At 36.3% G+C, this 22,665-nt stretch overlaps 1 protein-coding gene across 4 annotated transcripts; it reads left to right on the top strand.

Annotated features, from left to right (window-relative positions):
* The first annotated feature begins 1,972 nt into the window (after positions 1-1,972).
* Positions 1,973-21,373, top strand: LOC114399984 (general negative regulator of transcription subunit 3-like). Of its 4 annotated transcripts, none has more exons than XM_028362222.1 (17): positions 1,973-2,245; positions 2,357-2,488; positions 3,238-3,375; positions 3,509-3,559; positions 3,921-4,010; positions 4,092-4,238; positions 14,406-14,513; positions 14,972-15,046; positions 15,735-16,424; positions 16,942-17,130; positions 17,879-18,026; positions 18,647-18,792; positions 19,418-19,696; positions 19,791-19,925; positions 19,999-20,180; positions 20,323-20,402; positions 21,065-21,373. In XM_028362222.1, exons 1-16 carry the CDS (start codon positions 2,153-2,155, stop codon positions 20,387-20,389), a joined length of 2,670 nt encoding a protein of 889 aa, XP_028218023.1. In that variant the 5' UTR covers positions 1,973-2,152; the 3' UTR covers positions 20,390-20,402; positions 21,065-21,373. The 4 variants fall into 4 exon arrangements, with proteins under 4 accessions (XP_028218023.1, XP_028218024.1, XP_028218021.1 ...); XM_028362223.1 differs by having other exon boundaries at positions 17,912-18,044; XM_028362220.1 differs by having other exon boundaries at positions 1,974-2,245; positions 17,879-18,044.
* Positions 21,374-22,665: the final 1,292 nt, after the last annotated feature.

A 22,665-nucleotide genomic window follows, 5' to 3' on the forward strand; every position in this document is an offset into this window, starting at 1 on the left:
TGATCTACAAATGGATGACCATTGTCTTCATTTTCAAACAAGTTTTTATAACACTTTACTTTTGGACGAGCATGTTAAACATTGTTACATTTTGTTATGATCTACGATTGAATGACCATTATGTTCATTTCCAAACAAGTTTTATGTCATTCTACTATTGGATGAGCATGTTAGACATCATTATGATCTACAAATGGACGACTATTGTCTTCATTTTCAAACAAGTTTTATAACGCTCTACTTTTGGACGAGCATGATAAACATTGTTACATTTTGTTATGATCTACAATTAAACAACCACTATCTTTATTTTCAAACAAGTTTTATGATGTTCTACTTTTGGCGAGCATGTTACACTTCGTTGCAATTCCTTATGATTTACAAGTAGACAACCACTATCATCATTTTCAACAAGTATCATAATGCTCAACTTTTGGATGAACATATTACTATCTAATTATGGAAGATAATAAACTAGCCTAGTTCTATCTACTTTTATATGAGTGTAACATGCTTAGACCCCAAGTTATTTCCTTTGTCATAATATGCAATGTTTGAAGTGTTGTGTTCAACTTACAAAGTTATCTACAAAGGGATGAACATATGTAGCTAAACTAAGAAACTTTTAATCTTATGAAGTGATCTACGAATTAATGAGCATGTGGTGTACCCTCCAACCTCTATTGCATACTTTCCTAGGTTTGAGGCCAACCTTACCAAGGCCGACCAAGTTAGTCTAGTACTCTCCTGGGCACGTATGTCAACCAAGTGATGATTCTCTTCTAGCCTCTTTGCGCTATTGCTCTTGAGGCTGAGGGGTTGTGTACCTTGCATGTTATATGCGATCGAGTGATGATATTCTTTTATAGCCTCTTTGAGCTATTGCGCTTGAGGCTGATGGGCTGTGTACCTTCTAGGTCATATGTCGATCATGTAATGATTCTCTTCTAGCTTCTTCGCACTATCACGTTTGAGGCTGAGGGTTTGTGTACCCTCCAGGTCATATGTCGATTTATCCCCTTTTCCATATGTTGTGTACCCTTTAGGTCGTATGCCGACTGACCCCTTTTCTATATGTCAACCGACCCCGTTGAGGTAGGAAGGGTCGACGCTTTGGCTTTACCCCAAATCCACATCAACATTACAATGTAACTGCTTAGGGTGCACACCAAGGATCTCGGTATAACAGTTACGTTAATTATAGAGAACCATCCCTGAAATACCGCAATCCAATTGAATGCCATCAAAGATATATAACCTTACACTTGACTTAGACACCAAATAGATTACACTTTACACTTAAATGCTCTTGGATTAGGTCTCGTTACCTTAAGGCACAATCTAGCACAAGAACAAAACCCAAGCACCCAAATAATACCCAAAACAAGACAAACTTGACAATTCAAATAATAGAATGTTGATATCATGGAATCAAGTCATGATAAAACCATACAATAAACAACTAAAATGTAAAATGCTTAAATAACAATAAAAAACTTATAAGAATTAAGGATTTTCATGAGAACAACAATAAACTACTTCAATCCTCATAAAATATAAATGAAATGAGACCGAGATCAAAAAATTATTAAGAAACTCTATTCTTAGTGGGTAACGAGTATCCCATAGCACTAATAGTGGGACATGCATCCTATTTCCGCTAACGGGTATCCAATATAATAAGTAAAAATCTCATGTAGTTAATTATTTTTTATTTATGATTTTATAATTTTTAATAAATTTAAAACATTATTAATTTTGTTTCTAACATTCTTCTTTGTCTAAAATCAAATTCTAAAAGTTTGAGTCCTGGACCAATAGACTAGTAGGGATCATTAAATACATACTTTTAGTGGTAGAACAATATTTATAAACTAAATAAAATATATAAAAATTAAAAAATAAACATATGAATCGTGTGATGGTCTAATCTACTAAACTTTTCTTACCGAAACAGTATCCTTTACTACCGATCCAAAAAAAAAAGAGGATAAAACGACAAAGAGAGTTGTCGTGGTAGAATCTCCGCGTCCTCTGAGCAAGCAAGCGAGTGCATAAACAAACCCTAAAACCCGAATCAAAGAGCAATTGATTGCTTACAATTGGATCTCCACTAGTCTGGCATTGGGCACTGAAGTGAGAATCGTAATCAATGGGTGCGAGTCGAAAACTCCAGGGGGAGATAGATCGCGTTCTCAAGAAGGTCCAGGAAGGCGTTGAAGTCTTCGATAGCATCTGGAACAAGGTACCTCATTTGTTTCTCTCAGTTTTTTTTTTATTTTGTTTTCAGTGTTGTTTTATTGTTTTTCGATTTCCATTGTTTCGGAACAAAATGACGGGTTTGGTTTGGTGGTAGGTTTACGACACTGACAATGCTAACCAGAAGGAGAAATTTGAAGCGGACCTCAAGAAGGAGATTAAGAAGCTGCAGAGGTACAGAGACCAAATTAAGACTTGGATTCAGTCCAGTGAGATCAAGGACAAGAAGGTATTGCTTAACTCCATGCTTGTTCCAGAAAGCAACCAAAGTGCCAATTTTCTAGTTTGATCTCAGCAATGTGATTGTGTGTGTATATTTGAATTGTTTTATAGATATATTTTAGTTAGGAGATGATAATGTTAATGCATATGTGGTTTTCTTTGATTTTTAGGAAAAATCACGGAAAGAAGCTCTCTGATTATCATGTTTGGGACTGCCGAAATTTCACAATTTTGGCTGTTTTTGTAGAAAATAAGCTGTTTGATAGTAAATGTGATTCTAGGAAAGTTACAATCTTGTGTGTATGTTTTGCTGGCAAAGATCAATGTTGTTAAATGGACGTTATAGTGCCGCCATAACTGTTATAGCACTACTGTAACTGTTATAGAGCTGCCATAACGCTATAATGTGGCGTTTTTCAATCCCTCCACCATAGGCAATTTGTGAAGGGAGGCCCACAATGGTGGTGCCTTAGGCTGTAGGCCGCAATGGCGTGTTTATATGGTGGAGTTGTGGCCTTACGCCATCTGGCATTGATAACCTTAGCAAGGATTCAGTAATCACGTTGCATCATGTTAGTATGAAATTTGAATATGAGCTGAGTGGATTGTGTTAACCAATTCATTGCTGGTTAGATGGTAGTGCTCCTTGGGTTGACTTGTGTGGTGGTGTGTATAATGTTTTAAATATTGAATGATAAAATTTAACTCCTTGGCTTTGAGTTTGACAATGCTTTCTCTTGTGACATCTTGACATAGGTTAGTGCCTCATATGAGCAGGCTTTGGTGGATGCACGCAAGATAATTGAGCGAGAAATGGAAAGATTTAAGATATGTGAGAAGGAAACTAAGACCAAAGCATTCTCCAAAGAAGGCTTGGGTCAACAGCCTAAGACTGTGAGTCTTTGACCAGGGGAATAAAACCTTTTTGTTTGTAGTAGTTTTACCACTTTTTTGGGCTTTTTTTGGTTCTATGATCGTGTTTATGTCAATTTTGGGCTGAGGAATTTGTTATCTCACTTTCTAATAGGATCCAAAAGAGAAGGCTAAATCAGAGACAAGGGATTGGTTAAACAATGTGGTATGAAATCAAATTCCTTTGAATTACTGTCAACTTTGCTTTATTGTGTTCAATATGGCTAATACATATGTTTGTAGCTCATGTGCAAAGTGATTTCTCAGGCAAATGGCTAGCCTCATTTGCTTTGTATCTAATGTTTGTTTTTATTGGCAAGATAATATGCACAGTGCTGGTTGACTGTTGAGATCTTTCCACCATTGGCAATATCTAAGTTTGTGTTTGTTCTTCAGATTTTCTTCTCTTAGAATGCTGTTTATACTAGTCTAGTGCCTGCCTTCCTGGTGATTCTCATTGGAATATCTCTTTGATCTTATATTATTTAGATGAGTTCATATTAATTTGACTTGCATAATTTGAGTAGGTTGGAGAGTTAGAATCCCAAATTGATAACTTTGAAGCGGAGCTTGAAGGGCTTTCCGTTAAGAAAGGAAAGAGCAGGCCACCCAGATTGGTATGAATTATAGGATCTATATTTTGTGGAAATGATGGCTTACCTTTCTCATGGTCATTGACATGTTTCTTTTGTTTCCAGACACATTTAGAGACATCAATTACTCGGCACAAGGCTCATATAAAAAAATGTGAATTCATTTTGAGGCTACTAGATAATGATGAATTAAGTCCTGAGGAGGTTAATGATGTCAAAGATTTCTTAGATGACTATGTTGAGCGTAATCAGGTTTGTCTTTTAGAAATCGTTATGCTTTAAAAATTGGACACCTGAGTAAATGTTGATGTTTCAGACCTATGTATAGCATGGAAGAATGAGAAACACAAATTTTATGAATATGCTTAACTGTATTTTCCACCGAGCCGAATGGTCTATTTATATTCAAGAATAAAATCAATTTACAAGTGTAATACATGTATGGCACTTATGTATTGTCTCCAGCAGTACCTCTGGTGCTGCTGTAGCTCTGATTAATAATATTCTATATTTTCTGCCTTCCAAAAAAAAAAAATTAAAGCAATTAAGATACTACTTCCCAAGATGCATTGAACCTAGGCTATACCTAGTATCTAGGCTACTTGAAAAAACAACCATTAAAGAAGCTCTTTTTTCCTAGAATATTCCTATTTTTAACACTCTCCCTCAAGCTGGAGAATAGATGTTTTCCATTCCCAACTTCATACAATTCTTTCAAAATCTGAACTGCATAATACTTTGGTAAGAGTATCTGCAAGTTGACTTTGTGAAGGCACATATGGAGTAAAGATCAAGTCGCATTTGAGCTTTTTCTTGATAAAATGCCTATCCACTTCAACATGCTTTGTTTGATCATGCTGAACAGGATTATGAGCAAAATGCTGATAGCTGATTTATTATCACGGTTGAGTTTATAGGTCCATCCCATTAATCTTCAAGTCTTATAAAATATTTTCCAGCCAAAGTAGTTTACAAATACCTTTTGCCATAGCTCGAAACTCAGCTTCAGCACTATATCATGCCACAGCTTCAGTTACTAAGTTTCCTCCCATAAAAGGTGCAATATCCAGTGGCAGACCTCCAGTCAGTCACTGATCCTGCATAGTCAGCATCATGTAAGGCTCAAGAATTGCATTCCCATTCCTTTTATATAAAATTCCTCATCCTAGGGTTCTTTTAAGGTACTGCATAATTCTATGAGGGGCCTATAAGTGGACTTCTCTCAAGCAGTGCATAAATTGACTAACCAAACTTACAATTTGAAAGCAATATCTGGCCTTGTGTGAGACAGACAGATTAATTTTCCAACCTAACGCTGATATATCTCCTTATCCATTGCTACACTATCATCTGCATTGCCCAATTTAAGATTTGAATCTATGGGGTTACTTAAAGGTTTACAAGCTGTCTTACCTGTCTCTTGGAGCAAATATGTGACATATTTATGTTGAGATATGAAAATAAGTTTCTTGGAGTGAGACACTTTCAATTCCTAGAAAATACTTTAGCCTCCTAAGAGTTTTGATCTCATATCCTTTGCTAGAGTTTGTCTCAAGACTTGTTCCTTCCAATTATCATTGACTATACTAGAGTATTGTAATAGAGTTGCAGTTATTCAACTGCACTCTTGGGTAGTTTACTCTAGTTAATACAAGTATGTTAGTTGGCTGAGTTAGGAGTTAGTTAATGACAGCTGCTGACAGTTGTCATAACTAACTGTTTATAGTTTATATAATCTAAACTGTAACATTCAGTTCAGTGGTCAATAATATTTTCATCTTCTCGTTTCTAACAAAGCTTTTCCTTTCTCTCAAATATTCTCTCTTTAGAATTCTGTTATGGTATCTAGAGCTCGGTAAGATCAACGATGGCTGCTCAAAACAACTCGTTTCTCACTTCTTCATTTCCTAGTTCGATTTCTCATAAACTAGATGATTTGACCCTTCTACTATGGCGCCAACAGGTTGAACCTGTTATCAAATCTTATCAATTGCAACGATTTGTTGCAAATCCTTTAATTCTAGTGTGTTTTCTCTCTGAAGCTGATTGAGCAGCTGGAATTGAGAATCCATCATACGAAGTTTGGGAGCAACAAGATCAGGTGCTCCTCACATGGCTTCAATCGACACTTTCAATGTCGATTTTGTCGAGTTATAGGATGTGTTCACTCTTATGAAGTTTGGGAGAGAATTCATGATTACTTTCACAAGCAAACACGAGCTCCAGCGCGACAATTGCTCAGTGAATTGCGAGCGACGACGCTCGGAGGAAGATCGATGCGAGAGTTTTTGATGCAAATCAAAATAATTTTTGACTCTCGCCTCGATTGGAAGTCCAATCATGCTTCAAGAGCATGTTGACTCAATTTTCAAAGGTCTTCCATCGAATTCTCACTCGGTTATTTCAATCATTGAAAGTTAGTTCGAAACCCTACCAATTGCGGAGGTTGAAGCCTTCTTTTGGCTCATGAAGCTTGCCTGAACAAGTTCAACAAGCAATCACTCTCTTATTCTCCTTCGATTAACTATATGCAAGCGCACAACAAATCCTTCTCATCGCATGGATCTGATGGTTATATGGTGCCAAACAAGTCCTTTTTGCATTCAGATCCTGAGAGTTTTTCTAATTCTCGTGGTGGTGGTTTTAACAACCGCGGTGGTGGCTGGTGCGACGGCACCGGCGGAGGAGGCCGGGGTCGTGGTTGGTTTGCTAACTTTCAGTGCCAAGTCTGCCTGAAGTATGGTCACACTACCTCAGTCTGTCATTATCGACACGAGCAACATTATCAACCAAATTCAACTTTGGTGCTTCAGGATCCTACTACTATGCGAGTCTGTCTCAGAATTCTGGTTATCGGCAAATTAATTCTAATTCTGGGTAGCAGAATGGTGATAATCGTCTTGCTAATGTTCGAGTAAACAATAACTAAGAATATGCAAGCACTAGCAATCAGTCTACTCCTAGTGCTATTTTAACTAATGCTTCTTTTCAACCAAACTCAAATTCTGCTTATTGGATTCCTGATTCAAGGGCTTCTTTTCATGTTACTGGAGAATCTCAGAACATTCAGCAGATAGAACCTTTTGAAGGTCTTGATCAGATCTTCATTGGCAATGGTCAAGGTCTGAAGATTACTTCCTCAAATTCTTCTTCCTTCATTTCCCCTTACACAAGTCCAAAGTGTCTGTCTTTTAATCGTCTTTTACATATGCCTTGCACCACTAAAATTCTCATTAATGTTAGTCAATTTTCTAGGGACAATGCAGTTTTCTTTGAGTTTTACTCTAATTATTGTGTTGTGAAATCTCAGTTTACCAATGAGGTCTTACTACAAGGCACTGTTGGTCCTGATGGTCTCTACAGTTTCTCCAACATTCAGTTTTAGCATATCCTTCATCTGTTTTTGCTTCTTGTTGTTTTTCTAGTTCTGCAAACTCCATTGTAAATCCATGTAATAAGACTGAAAAAGTCCATTGTAAATCCATGTAATAGGATCAGTTCTCTTTGGCATGATCATCCAAATTATCATGTTTTACAAATTGTTTTACAGCATCGTAAAATACCCATTTCTAATAAAACCATGGTTGATTTTTGCTCTGCTTGTGCTGTAGGAAAGTCTCACGGACTTTCTTCATCTCCATCTGAATTTGTTTATTCTTTTCCCTTAAGAGTTAGTCTATAGTGATCTTTGGGGAGCAGCTCATGTTACTTCCACTAATGGTTTTCTCTATTATATCACTTTTGTTGATGCCTTTTCCAGGTTTACTTGGATTTATCTACTTAAAAGTAAAGCTGAAACTTTTACTGTCTTTCAAAAGTTTAAAGCAATGGCAGAGTTTCAATTCAATTCTAAAATCAAAAACCTTCAAATTGATCGGGGAGGGGAATTTAGACCCTTAGCACCTTTTTTGGCCGGCTGTGGCATTAAACACAGACTTATTTGTCCTCACACCCATCATCAAAATGGTGTTGTTGAGAGAAAACATAGACATATTGTGGAACTTGGTCTCATCTTGTTACATCATGCTTCCTTACCACTAAAATTTTGGGTTTTTGCATTCACTACTGTTTATTTAATAAACAAACTTCCTACATCATCCTTAAGTTTTTCAGTTCCCTACCATATGCTTTTCAAACAATTTCCTGACGATACCTTTCTCAAAACTTTTGGCTGTGCTTGTTTTCCTTTACTTAGACCTTACAACAATCATGAATTGGATTTTAGATCTCATCAGTGTCTTTTCCTGGGATATTCTACCTCTCATAAGGGATATAAATGTTTGTCTCCTTCTGGCAGAATTTATATTTCTAAAGGTGTTCTTTTTAATGAGTCTTAAGTTTCCATGTGCTGACTTATTTGAGTCATCTCCTTCTCTTAGTCAGTCTTCTTCATCCCCTACTAATTTTAATTTCTCCTCAATTCCTATCATTGCTACTAATCAGCCCCCTGTGTCTCCTTTGCACACAAAAACATCTGTTGGCAGTTCTTCCTCCTCATTTCAATCTGCTACCCTTGTTCAGTCTCCTATTCCTCCGATTCAGTCTCCTATTCCTTCTGTTCAGTCAGATTCTGACCTACCTCAATCTGATCCTGTTCAGCTCTCAAATTCTGTTCAGTCAGACTTACCTCAGTCTGTTTCTGTTCCGTCCTCTAATTCTGAACAGACAAATCAACCTATTGTCTCAAATACAGAATCCTCATCCTCAACCACTAACTCCTCTCCTCCTCCTAGATCATATCCAATATTTACCCTATGCAAACCAGATCTAAATCTGGTATTCACTTACCCAGGATTAATCCTTCACTTCTGCTGGCAGCTGTCATAACTAACTGTCTAGTCTATATATCTAAACTGTAACCTTCAGTTCTAAAAGAGTTCTCACAGATCATAATAGAAGATATTTTGAGAGGGAAAAACTCTAGAAAGAAGTGAAAATGATTATTAGCCACTGAACTTTGAGTTACAACTTAGTATTTATAGGCATCAATCTCCATGTGCTTGGTCCAAGCATGAAGAACAGGATTATGAGCTATAGCAACTGCACTTTGATTGTCACAGAAGACAATGGGAGTGCTGAAAGGAACTTTTAACTCAGTTAAAAGTGTCTGAATCCAAGATATTTCAGCAGTAGTCTGAGCCAAACTTCGATATTGTCTCTGTACTAGACCTTGCAAGAACTTGCTGCTTTCAGGACCACCAAGAAATGAGATTAGGACCAAAGTAGATAGCTGAACCAGAAGTGGATCTTCTGTCTTCAATATCAGAAGCCTAATCTGCATCACAGAGGGCACGAAAAGGATATAGTTTCCACAAAACAGCAGGTTGAAGATGAAGACCATGCGGCACTATACCTTTCAAGTATCTTAGGATTCTTTTCACTGCAGTCCAATGAGAATCTAAAGGATTGGCCATAAACTGACAAACTTTGTTCACTGAGTAGCTGATCTCAGGTCTAGTGATTGTCAGGTATTGTAAGGCACCCACTACAGACCGTTATAAAGTAGGATCAGAAAAGAGTTCTGAGCCTGTTTTAGTAAGTTTGCAGCTGGAAGCCATAGGAGAGGAAATAGGTTGAGCCTCTGCCATATTAGTTTTCTGCAACAAATCTCTGATATATTTACTCTGAGTGAGGAGTAATGATTTGTCAGGAAGAGTCTTAACTTCAATTCTCAGAAAGTAGTCTAGCAGACCAAGTTATTTAAGGGAAAACTTGGAATTAAGTTGAGAAGTCAGGTGTTGAATCAACTAAGTGGAACTGCCAGTTAGGATTATATCATCCACATAAACTAAAGGATACAGTGTGAGATGAAGTCTAGTAAACAGAGAGAGGGATCACACTTGCTAGCCACAAATCCAAACTGAATTAGAGCAGACTGCAGCCTCTCAAACCACTGTCTTGGGGCTTGTTTGAGCCCATACAAGGCTTTATTTAGTTTACAGACCAGAGAAGGATTGGATTGTTGGAAACTAGGGGGTTGAGACATGTAGACAGTCTCATTAAGCAAGCCATTAAGAAAAGCATTATTTACATCTAGCTGAGCAAGCATCCATTGATTTGTGATTGCTAGAGTTAAAATAAGCCTAATAGTAACAGGCTTCACAAATGGAGAAAAGGTTTTTGAAAAATCAAAGCCTTGAACTTGATTAAAACCTTTGGCAACCAGTCCAACCTTAAATTTATTGATAGAGCCATCTGCATTTTCCTTGATCCTAAAAACCCATTTACAACCAATAGCTTTTCTGTCTGATGGAAGAGGCACTAAATCCCAAGTGTGGTTCTTCATCAAAGCTTCATATTCTAGTTGCATGGCTGAAAGCCAATTTGGATCAGTCAAGGCCCGTTTCACACTTTGATTCACAGTAAGTTAAAAGAAGGGAAGGATTGATGCTGGGTAAGTGAATACCAGATTTAGATCTAGCCTGCATAGGGTGAGTGAAGAAGGAGGGGTGCTTGGAGATGAAGATTCTGTTGTATTAGTATTTAGTGCTGAAGAAATGGAAGGAGAAAGTATGGCAGCATTATCAGCTACTGGTGAAGCTGTTTGTTCAGTATTAGAAGACTGAAGAGGAACATTAGCAGTTTCTGATTGACAGAAATAGCACTAGGTACAGACTGAAGAGGAACATTAGCAGGTTCTGAATGTTCAGACTGAGTAGGCTGAGTGGAAGAAGAAGGCTGAGAAGAAGATATAGGGGAATTCAGATTAGGAACAATGATAGGTATGGAAGGAAACTGAAAACTAGTAGAAGAGGACTTACTAGAAGAAGCTGTGGACTCAAATAAGGCAACATTAGGATATTTGGATTCATTAAACAAGACATCTTTAGAATTAAAGATTTTGCCAGAAGGAGAAAGGCATTTGTATCCTTTATGGGAAGTAGAATAACCCAAGAAAAGACACTCATGCGACCTATAGTCCAATATGTGATTGTTGTAAGGTCTAAGTAAAGGGAAACAAGAACAACCAAAGGTTTTTACAAAGTTGTAATCTGGCAATTTGTTGAAAAGCACATGATAAGGCACTGAAAAATTCAGTGAGGCTGTGGGAAGTCTGTTTATAAGATAAACAGCAGTTGTGAAAGCAAAGTCCCAAAACTTAAGAGGTAAAGAAGCATGGTGCAACTAGGTAAGACCAAGTTCTACCACATGCCCATGTTTTCTTTCAACAACCCCATTTTGATGAAGGGTGTGAGGACAAATGAATCTATTATTGATACTGCACTCTGACACTCACCTAAAAAGGGTGCCAATGGGCAAAATACCCCATTTTGGTATTGAATTGCAATTCTGCCATGGCTTTAAATTTCTTAAAAACAGTGAAAGTTTCAGCTTTGCTTTTAAGTAGATAAATCCAAGTAAATCTAAAGAAAGCATCAAGAAAGGTAATATAGTATAGAAAGCCATTAGTGGAATTAACATGAGATGGACCCCAAAGATCACTATAAACCAATTCCAAAGAGTAGAATAAACAGAGGTAGTGGGACAAGAGGGAAGTCTGTGAGATTTTCCAGCAGCACAAGGAGAGCAAAAACTAATCAAGTTTTTATTAACAGTGGGTATATTAAAGTGTTGTAACACAAGCTGTAAAACATGATGATTTGGATGGCCAAGTCTGTCATGCCAAAGACTACTATACCTATTACATGGATTAACGACGAAATCTGCATTCTTATTACATGAATTTACAGAGGAATTGACAGAACTGGACAAACAATAGGAAGCAACGCCTATTGAAGGTTGAAACTGAATGTGAGGAAAACTGTAAAGACCATCAGAACCAACAATGCCTTGAAGTAAAGACTTCATTGATAACCTGAGATTTCACCGCACAATAATTAGAGTGGAATTCAAAATAAATGTCATTGTCTTTGGCAAATTTGCTGTCTGAAATAAGGTTTTAGTGATTTTAGGCACATGTAATAGATGATTAAGAGATAAAGAGACAGAGGAATTATATGGAGAAGTGAAATAGGAAGAACCAGAGGAGTGAGTTTGCGGACCTTGACCATTGCCTATGAAGATCTGATCAGGACCTTCAAAAGGCTCTAGTTGCTGGATGTTTTGAGATTCTCCAGTAACAAGAAATGAAGCACCAGAATCTGGAATCCAATTAGTGGAATTGGAATGAGGTTGAGCATTTGTGAGCTTAGCACTAGGATTGGACTGAGGATTGTTACTCGCAGATTTGTACTTGTTATTAGTCCAAACATTAGAAGGTCGATTTGGTCAGAATTTTGGTCAGGATTGTTGCTATTCTGTGAATAGTTGTTGTAATTATTCTGAGATTGAGTGGAAGTAGCCTGGGAATAACTTGGACTCAGAGGATCATGAAGACCAAAGGTCGATTTGGTTGATAATACTGATCATAGCGATAGTGACAAACAGAAGAAGAGTGACCAAATTTTAGACACGCTTGACACTCGAAGTTAGCAAAACGGCCACCACTGCAGCTTGTACCACTGCCACCACCACGACAGCCAGCAGCACCACCGCCACAGTGAGAACTACCACCATCATGGCCAGATCCACCATGGAAAGTCGAGGAACTCTTTGGATTTGTCTTTTGGATTTGTCTTGTTTGGCACAGAATAGCCATCGGAGCTAGTCGTTGAAGACTTGTGATGTGCTTGTGAATAGTTGATGGAAGGTGAATCAGACAGAGTTTGTTTGGTGAATTTATTTAGACGCACTTCATGAGCAAGAAAAAGAGCTTCGACTTGCTCGAGCAGAAGAGGTTCAAACTTGCTCTCAATAATCACAATGATGGAGTGATGTCTGATGGATGGCCTTCAAAAATGGAGTCAATGTGTTCCTGAAGCATAATCAGACTTCCGATGGAGGCAAGAGCATCAGAAAGAGCTTTGATCTGCGACAAGAACTCGCCCATCGATTTTCCGACAAGATTCGTAGCTCGTAGCTGAGTTTGCAGTTGACGTGCTTGGAGCCAAGTAAGCAGCACTTGATCTAGCTGTTCCCATGCTTTATATGCAGGGTTCTCTATTCCAGCTTCACGATCTTCTTTAGAAAGGAAATGGAGAGGAATTTGAGGATTGACAACGAAACGTTGAAGGCGATGTGATTTGGTAACTGGCTCAGCTTGTTGACACCATAAAAGGAAAGTCAAATCATCAAGCTTATGAGCAATTGAATGAGGAAAAGGAGTAAGAGACGCGTTGCTTTGTGCCACCATGGACGACCTTAACAAGGTCTTGATACCATAAAAGAGTTCTAACAGATCATAATAGAAGATATTTGGAGAGGGAAAAACTCTAGAAAGAAGTGAAAATGATTATTAGCCACTGAACTAACTCCTAACTAACTAACTTAACTGAGAGTGCAGTTGAATACTACAACTCTGTACAATACTCTAATAAGTTCAGTGGTTAATAATATTTTCATTGTCTCTTTTCTAAAGCTTTTCTTTTCTCTCAAATATTCTCTTTAGAATTCTGTTAGACTACAATATGCTTTAGTGTGTTTTCCACCCAGCATAATAGTCTACTTATATTCAAGAGCAGTATAAAGATAAGTAATGCTATATCAATTTTACAAGAGAGCAAACTATTTCCTAAGACGCATTGAACTTAGCTATACCAAGTTTGGAAAAACAAACCTTCAAGAAGCTCTTATTTCCTAACATACTCCTATTTCTGACGTATAGTCTTCTTGGGAACTTGGGAAGCTGTTCAGCCTTTGTTTGGTTGTGAAAAGAAATTGGGAAGAATGAGGTAGGATAGAAAGAAGTGGATGAGAAAAGAAAATGAACAGAAAATGAGTAGGTTTTTAGGTTGTTTGGATTAAGAGAAATAAGGAAACAAAATGCAGAAAGAAAAGCTGAGTTCTCTCTTCACTTTTTTGGTTGGATAAAAAATGAAAGAAGAAAGGAAATATAATTATGCTGAATGAACTTTTTAAAAAATAAAACTAAAGTAAGCATATTTTGGTTATTATAACAAAATACCTTCTCTCCCATTTTCTTGTCAAAATGGAGAGAAACCAAATTAGAGGTCTGCCCCATGCAAGTTTTTTTCTCTCTCCATCTCTACAGTTCCAAACAAGGGACATTTTCTAAGGAAGTGTGTTTTCTGTCTCACCCAGTTCTTTCCTTTCAAAACTATTGGTTTCAAACAAGTATATGGGTGTGTTTGGTGGGGGTGGTATATATATATACCCCTTATTTGAAAAATCAAAATGAGATTAACAAAATGAGAGATTGTCACATAACCTTCCATTAGTTCCATATTCATTTAATATATATTCAATATAAACATTTTATAATTTTCACAATTTTGAAATGAAAAATTCCCTACGTTCCTCTCCATTCAAACATTCCCTAATGCTTGATTCTCTACAAAATTCATGATTTCTTTCTAGTTTTCTGTTTTTTCCCCTTCTAATTTTGATTTTCTTCTGCAGGATGATTTTGATGAATTTGATGATGTTGACGAACTATACAGTTCATTACCTTTAGATAAGGTGGAGACTCTAGAAGATCTTGTTACAATTCCCCCTGGTCTTTCTAAGGTATCTGTTTATCATTATTGCCTTGTTGCAAACATCATAGCTCACACACATATAATTGGATGTGTATGTTTTAGATTTGTGTTATGGGATTAACATATCTCAATTAATTTTGGCCTGTTAGCATTTCCCCCCCTAAATTATATATTGAATTGTCTATTTTTTGATGCTACTATATTGTCTGTGTGAAATTAATTTTATGCATGTTGTGGGTTCTACACATGGAAATAACTCCTACAGGGGTAAGACACATCATACCTTCCTGAAACCCAACATTATTGGGAGCCTCAGGCACTAATGACCATTCTTTTATTTTATATATTTATTTATTGTTGTTATGTTGGGCATTTTGGCTCTAGGCTCCCCATATTTGAAATTCATTTTTTATAAGAACATTTCCTTCATGCTAACATATTAGAATTATTCTCTGTGGATTACTAATTTATGATATATTTTTTCAGGTGGCACCTAGTCTTAGCTTGAAGAATACTTTGACAGTATCAGCATCACAATCAGCATCTGCATCGCAAACATCTGTATGTATTTTTTGTTTCTATGACCTGAAAATATTTCTTAAGACTTAGGAGTCTATTGAAAATTGAAATGATAGGATGTTGTTTCAGAATTCTTCTGTGGGGTTCTTGCTTTTATTTAGTTTATTTTATTCTGCTTGGATGCTCCTGTTAGATATTTCTTTGTGTAAATGAGGTTGATTTTACCCCCCTCCAATTGTATTTGGATGGTTTGCAGTGATGATAAATAGTGAATTCAGCTGTGCTGATATGAAAATTCATTTTTTGTTACAATTAGTTGGTAATTAAGATTAAATTCACAGGCTTATTGGGAGTGGTACTGGATTGTAATATAGTGTAGCAAAAGGATAAATAACTTAAGGAACATGATATAAAGGATTTATATACTTACAACATGAAGAAAGCACTCAAAGTTATTTTAATCCAATTTTACGATATCAACCTTACATTTAGCACTTGATAACCCAAATTAAGCAATTTTTGATGATGCATCTAATAGCACTTCGTTAAGAATAACTATTGTTAGCAATGGGATCATGAGACTGGATTTTCAGCAAGTACATGTGGCTGATTACCATTTTACCTGATTAGTAGTTTAAGGGAAGAAAAGATGCATTCTTATTGGATGTCATTTAAATAGATAAACATTGTTGTTAATTCCCAATCCTGGAAACTGATTTCTAATCATCAGGATACTTCTGTCCAGGAGCAAGCTGATGACACAACGTCCCAGGATAGCAATTCTGACATTGTTGCCAAAACTCCACCTTCTAAAAGTGGGGGAATTAGTTCTGCTACTTCAACTCCTGTTGACCATGCTACTCCTGTTTCTGTGAATGTTTCTGGTCATAACTTGTCTAGTGCACCTGTTGCAGTCCTACCTGGTTCAAATTCTGTGCGGAATGTCTTAGAGAATACTAATGTTATCAATTCATCATCTGTAAATCAGTCTACCTCTACAAATGAAGAAGAGATTAATAGCTTCCCTAGCCGGAGACCATCTCCATCGCTTTCTGATGCAACACTTTTGAGGGGCAGAAGCAGCCTGTCAAATCAAGCAACAGCCAGCATTCCTCTTGGTTCTGGAAACATGGTTTCTAGCAATGGTGCCCTTGGATCAGTCTCTTCAGCCTCTGAAATAGCTAAAAGGAACATATTGGGAGCTGATGATAGGCTTGGAAGTAGTGGGATGGTGCAGCCTCTTGTATCCCCGCTAAGTAATAGATTGATCTTGCCTCAGGCTGCAAAGGCTAATGATGGAACTGTTTTAGTTGACTCTAGTACTGTTAATGAAGCAGCAGCTGGGAGAGTTTTCTCCCCTTCTGGGGTTCCTGGCATGCAATGGAGACCTGGAAGTCCCTTTCAGAATCAGAATGATGCAGTAAGTTTTCTGCCCTAAGTTTTCTTTTGCTTTGCTATTACTTTTCCGCTATGTTCATTTTGGTGATTTTTGGAACCTGAAGTGTGAACTGTTAGTTAGTTACACCCTCCAAAAATTATGCATTATCAGTTACTATTTTTAGTTGTATTTTATTTGAAGAAATCTGTACTGGTTGCAAGTTGTTTGGTTTCAAAGTGTATGGAGTTTGTTTATGTTTATCAGAAGAGAAATGCTAGCGGTACTCTCTCTAACACTCTCTTTCTAAGACTCTCTCTATGATTGGTTAGAATTTATTGGAAATCACCATTTTTGGGTAGGTTTTGCTTCTCATTTAATGATTTTCTCTCCTGATTTATACTAAATGAGAAGTTAAACCTACCAAAATTGATGATTTCCACTAAAACCTAACCAATATTGTTATTGCTAGGTTGAATGAAAGTATCATCCTTATCCTGTGTATTTTGTTGTATGTAAAATTATTATAATTGAAGGGACTTGTTTATTACCAATACTTTAGGGCCAGCTTCGTGGAAGAACTGAAATAGCACCTGATCAAAGGGAAAAGTTTTTGCAGAAGTATCAGCAAGTGCAACAAGGGAATAGTACCCTCCTTAATATGAATAGTACCCTCCTTAATATGCCTTCTCTAGTTGGGGGAAACCATAAGCAGTTTTCTGCCCAGCAGCAAAATCCCCTTTTGCAGCAGGTACTTCTTGTATATCAAATTTGTCTTCTCTTTGCTTATTGGTTCTTTATTGGAAGATTCATTATGGTCTAACAAAATTGAGTTGTCTAGCCTAAACATGCATTTCATGCATGTTCTTCTAATATTAAGCTTTGGCCCTCTTGATAATATTCCAAGCTAAATTTGAATTCAATTTTTAGTTTTCTTTGTTCTCTACCTTAAATGATGGAGAAAGTTGAAGGGGGGGAAGGAAGAAAATTCATATTTTTCCTTTTCTGTTGGTTTTAGTTTACTGCCTGGTAACTTGTCTGATTATAAGTGTTACTGAATTATGAATCCTACTTATAGAAATGGAAAAGTTAAGACCTTTTCTTTGGCAAAAATAGAAATCAAAGGAAAGAATTTTGTGTGCTCATGGTAGAATATGAATTCATGGATCATCCCAAATCACCTGACATTTCATCTTGTAGTGTCAAGTACAATTTAAATTTTTCATAGTGGTGTGTGATTGAGTTGCAGACAGTATCAGTAAATATGGCATTACTGTTAATTCACCTATTTTAAATTTTTTTAATGGTATTTTTCTTGAAGCTTTTGTTTTCATTTTCAGTTTTCCTTTCATATGTACTCTTCTCTGCGAATTAACTTAATCTGATTAATTGCTTATTTTTGTGTTGAATGATAATATACAAGTTATAACTCCTTGTATGATCTCATTTCTTCTGCATCAGAAAAATCTATTTTGTATGACATAGTGCAATCTGTGCAGTTTAACTCTCATGGCTCATCTGTTTCTTCTCAGTCTGGTATTGGACTTGGGGTCCAGTCCACAAGTCTCGTTGGTATTTCTTCTGCTTCACTACAGCAGCCACCCAATCCTGTCCATTCCCCCTCTAGTCAACAGCCATTGATGCCAGGTGTTTCTATAGATGCAGGTATGTTTTGTGTCTCATATACTAGTTGTGTTTTGCTGAATAACTTCTCCCCTTTTCAAATTGGACTACTTTCTTCCTTTTCTTTGGCTCAATATTGGAGTGATTAGATAGTATGATTTTATCTAGGGGGTTCCCAATTTCCTACACATATTATTCAGCTACAGTTATTGTGCAATCAATACTGAAAACATTTTAATGTTTTCTGAATTTCCCGTAATCTAAAATAGCAAAGAATTGAAAAAGTAATGCTTGATAAAAAGTTTTTATCATGAATGATGAAGGTTAAAAAGGTGATGATTCTCCTGTAAAAAATGTGGTTATTTTTTCCTTTGTGGTAAATATTGTTTTAGGAAACTATTTTGTCAGTCCCCTACCCCCCACTAAATAAATATCGAAGAGGTGTTAGTTTTAAGGTCTAGCAAGTCAACCGGGAATAACAATTATAACATATCTGTATAGTTGGGTTGTGGATTAAAATATTACTAGAATGACTGAATCAATATCTAGTTCAATATATCGACACGTCTATTATGAGAATATAATTATTTAAGATAAAAAGAATTCAAAATACAAATGTTGGTGTTATTATGGTTCATCAACAGATGTTGGCAATTCTAAGATTGAAGAACAGCAGCAGCATCAGAATTTCCCTGATGATTCAACAACAGAATCTACTGCTAGCACTGGGATTGGCAAGAATCTCATAAATGAAGATGATTCAAAATCAGCATTTGCTTTAGATTCTCCTGTATGCTAACTAATTCCTTTTTTTTTAATTCTTGAATATATATCTTTCTCCCGTATAACTTGCAGAGGCATATATCCATGTTTTTTTTAATATGGCCTACTTTTGCTGTGCTTGTAATACATTGTATATTGCATAAATAAATCCTGGGATCATAAGCTGGGGAAAACCAGTGGGTTGACCTTCCTAGTCTTTCAATTACGTAGGCCAATGAAATGGACTACAATAAATTGCACTTGTAGTCATGATCAATTTCTTTCTTAGACAGTAGTAAAATATAAAATCTGTGAATATATTTGAAGGGAACAGAGAGAGCAAATGCATATATGGAGATTTTTTATTCTTTTCCCATTTAGTTGTTAGACGTGAACAAATTTATTACTTAGATAGCATCTGATTTGATAACCAGTTGACCAGCTCTATTGTTGTCCTTTAATGAGTTATTCTGATTAGAGGTATTAGCTGAGTTGAAATGACTATAACTTCCATGATTTGCAGATAGCAAAATATGCATTTTGATTGACATTACACACACACACACACACTGACACACGCATGCATGCATGCACACACTCTCACATGTAATTTAAGGATGATCTGGGTTGACTATTTGTTGTTAATGCTGCAGGCAGGAGTGTCTGCCTCTCTTCCAGAATCTGCTCAAACTTCCAGGGATATCGATTTGTCTCCTGGCCAACCATTACAACCTAATCAACCTACTGGCAACCTTGGTGTCATTGGAAGAAGAAATGGTGCTGAACATGGAGCCATTGGTGATAATTTTAGTGGATCAAGTGTTAGTTCTGGTGGAGTGCGTGATCAATTATATAATTTGCAAATGCTTGAGGCAGCCCACTTCAAAATTCCACTACCCAAAGACTCAGAACGACCCAGGACTTATACTCCTGTATGCATTGCTAGTTATAATCACCCTCATGCTCATTGAAAAATCTATTACATGCTTTGATGGATTTTTTCTCCTCTTTTCTTTGGTTATGCAGAAGCATCCGACAATTACACCTCCTAGTTATCCTCAAGTACAGGCACCTATTGTTAATAATCCTGCTTTTTGGGAGAGAGTCGGTCTTGAACCATTTGGCACTGATACTCTGTTCTTTGCATTTTATTATCAACAGGTACCTGAACTTTCTGTGATTAATATTATTGTGTTTTTCTGTCATGTGGGCTTATATCCATTTTTTTCTGCAGAATACTTACCAACAATATTTGGCTGCAAAGGAGTTAAAGAAGCAGTCTTGGAGATACCACCGAAAGTATAACACTTGGTTTCAGCGGCATGAAGAGCCCAAAATTGCAACCGATGAATATGAGCAGGGAACTTATGTGTACTTTGATTTCCATATTGCAAATGATGACATGCAACATGGATGGTATGCTGAATAAACTTATAATTCCTGATATTTGCTGTCATAATTTATTAATTTTAGCATATGTGGACAATAATACCATACATTGTTTGATTTTGCACTTCTGTTTCTGCTGACTTGTGTGTATCTTGATGTGGTTATTCAGGTGTCAAAGAATCAAGACTGAATTCACTTTTGAGTATAATTATCTTGAAGATGATCTTCTTGTATAGAAGATGCCATCTGGTAACTACGTGTCTTCTTGGTTCTTATATTTCTTTGTGCTTCTTAATTTATTGGAACATTTTCCTATTAGACTGATAAGCTAGTTTTACCTTTGAAGTCTTGTCTAATCAAATCAAATACAAACCTAATGGAAGAAAAATGTGATTAAATTTAGTAAACTTTTTTATGATTAGTTAATTAGAATAAATTTCAAATACTAACAATGTTGTTTTTCCAGAATTCACATGATTCGGTCAAGTTTATAATCTTTATTGTCCTGGGGCAGCTATTCTGCCTATACTTTTAAAAATCTTTATAATCTTCATTATCCTTCAATTTTTAAAATGGCACTTACCGCTAAAAAAGAGAAATATTGAAGAAAGAAAAATCAATGCTATTATTTGTGCAGTTAAAGGCCTGACCATTCAGCTTGATGTGTTAAGTTGAAGCATATTTAACTTTTTTTTTGCTGTTTGCTATCTACATTTGTATTATTTGGATATTGACCAATGCTTGCTACAGTCTAGTTCTTATTTAAAGATATGTACAGTTTGATTCGTGCTGTGTTTTTGAGAGCATTAGTGATTCTTTGGATCTGAATGTCTTCTATTATTGACCCTTCCAAATTTCTTTGTTAGTGTGTCGCATCTCATTTTGGCTAATAGGCCCAATGTCCTTTGCAGGTATTGCAAATATGTTTGGAATTGTTGACAGAGAAGTTATTTATTCAATGCACATCGTGACTAGCAGGTTATTAGGCTGCCTTTCTTTGTCACAGCAGTGCCTCTGTATTTAGTTTTTTTATGCTAATTGTCCTTGGTTGATACTTTCTTGTAGGATTTTGTTTGCAAGGATTAAAATATAACATTTTTCCTTTTAATCTTCTCTGTATTTGAGCTCTGATTTCTCATTCAGCTTGTTTAGGGACAAATTCAAGGAAAAAAAATATGATTAAAGTGTTGAAGATAAAATAAGGGAAGATTGATGAGGTATCTATGAACTTATTTTTTAAATGTGACTGTCAAATAGAGAAAAAGCTTGGACATACAATCAAATTACAATTGAAGATAAGATTGCACAAGCCGAATTCATGAGGGTTGATGTTTTTTTTTTGTTAAGAATTGAACTTTGATCTATTAAGTTTATAACGACTTGCACATTGCCCAACCGAGTTAGACATCTTTGATGGGTAATGACCACCAACGAAAATTGTTTCTTCATAACAAATTTCTCAGTTTAATATGATCTTGTCGTTTTGCTTTTGTTAAGAAACGAATCAGGGCCTATACTGAAATTGCATTGACGGGTTACCAAATTATAAATTGAGCTTAGCTTTATTTTAATTCAAAAACTTGAGTTGATTGCATAATAATCAAAATCTTAATCAGGTCCGAGTTGAATTTTGCCTTACCATCTAAAACATTCCAAACAACGAAAACATGAGTAGAATGTTTCTTTTTAATATTTTAATAAAAAAAGATTGATTACATGCCAGTGTGAACATTTATTCTATAATTTTTCTTGTGCGTAGCTTTGGACCCGTTTTCGAGGAAAATATATTCTTGCTCGTGTTTGCTGTTTTAAATATAAGTGTTCATATTGGAGTTGTTCGTCCTTTGTTTGACCAACTGGTAGCGGGTTGTTGGCATGTTAAGACTTCAAAATTCAGGGGATGGACCGAAATCCCACACCCCCACTAAAATAAAAAGTAGCCTCTACATTATCCTTTGAATATTTATGTTATATAAATTAATACTTTTATGGTGCAGCGGTAAAGTTGTGCCTTGGTGACTTGTTGGTCATGGGTTCGAATCCGGAAACAGCCTCTTTGCATATGCAAGGATAAGGCTGCGTACGATATCCCTCCCTCATACCTTCGCATAGCGAAGAACCTCTGGATAATGGGGTACGAAGTTTTTTATATTATTTTGAGGCATATTAATTATTTATTTCCTTTTTGGGCTACCACAGATTGTTCCCTAGTTCTTTACTCCTTCCGCTTGCTCGAGTATTAAAATAAGATCATAATCACAAAGTACCAAACCCATAATCATTTCATGCAGTTGGTAATAGTTGGTCTCAAGTTGTTTCTGTTGATCTGTAAAAGTGAAACGTTATTATTTCTAGGTGTAGGAGTGGTAGTTGAATGCTGCTGTTTATTGTTGTCTGGGAATGTCTAATATGGGGAAGTTAATAACTTCCCTAACAACGGGCAAACTACTCAAGTTTTCTTTCTACTAAATTAACTTCCCTCTCATGATCAAAAATTAACTTCCCTCTCTTA

The sequence above is a fragment of the Glycine soja genome, chromosome 19, assembly GCF_004193775.1.
Source record: "Glycine soja cultivar W05 chromosome 19, ASM419377v2, whole genome shotgun sequence".
Classification (NCBI taxonomy): domain Eukaryota; kingdom Viridiplantae; phylum Streptophyta; class Magnoliopsida; order Fabales; family Fabaceae; genus Glycine; species Glycine soja.

Excerpts from the sequence above, each read along its gene's own strand:
- LOC114399984 (XM_028362220.1), top strand. The coding sequence starts at position 2,153 with ATGGGTGCGAGTCGAAAACTCCAGGGGGAGATAGATCGCGTTCTCAAG. Across the intron at positions 3,560-3,920 it reads GGGATTGGTTAAACAATGTG|GTTGGAGAGTTAGAATCCCA; the intron begins GTATGAAATCAA and ends TAATTTGAGTAG. Across the intron at positions 19,697-19,790 it reads GACCCAGGACTTATACTCCT|AAGCATCCGACAATTACACC; the intron begins GTATGCATTGCT and ends TTGGTTATGCAG.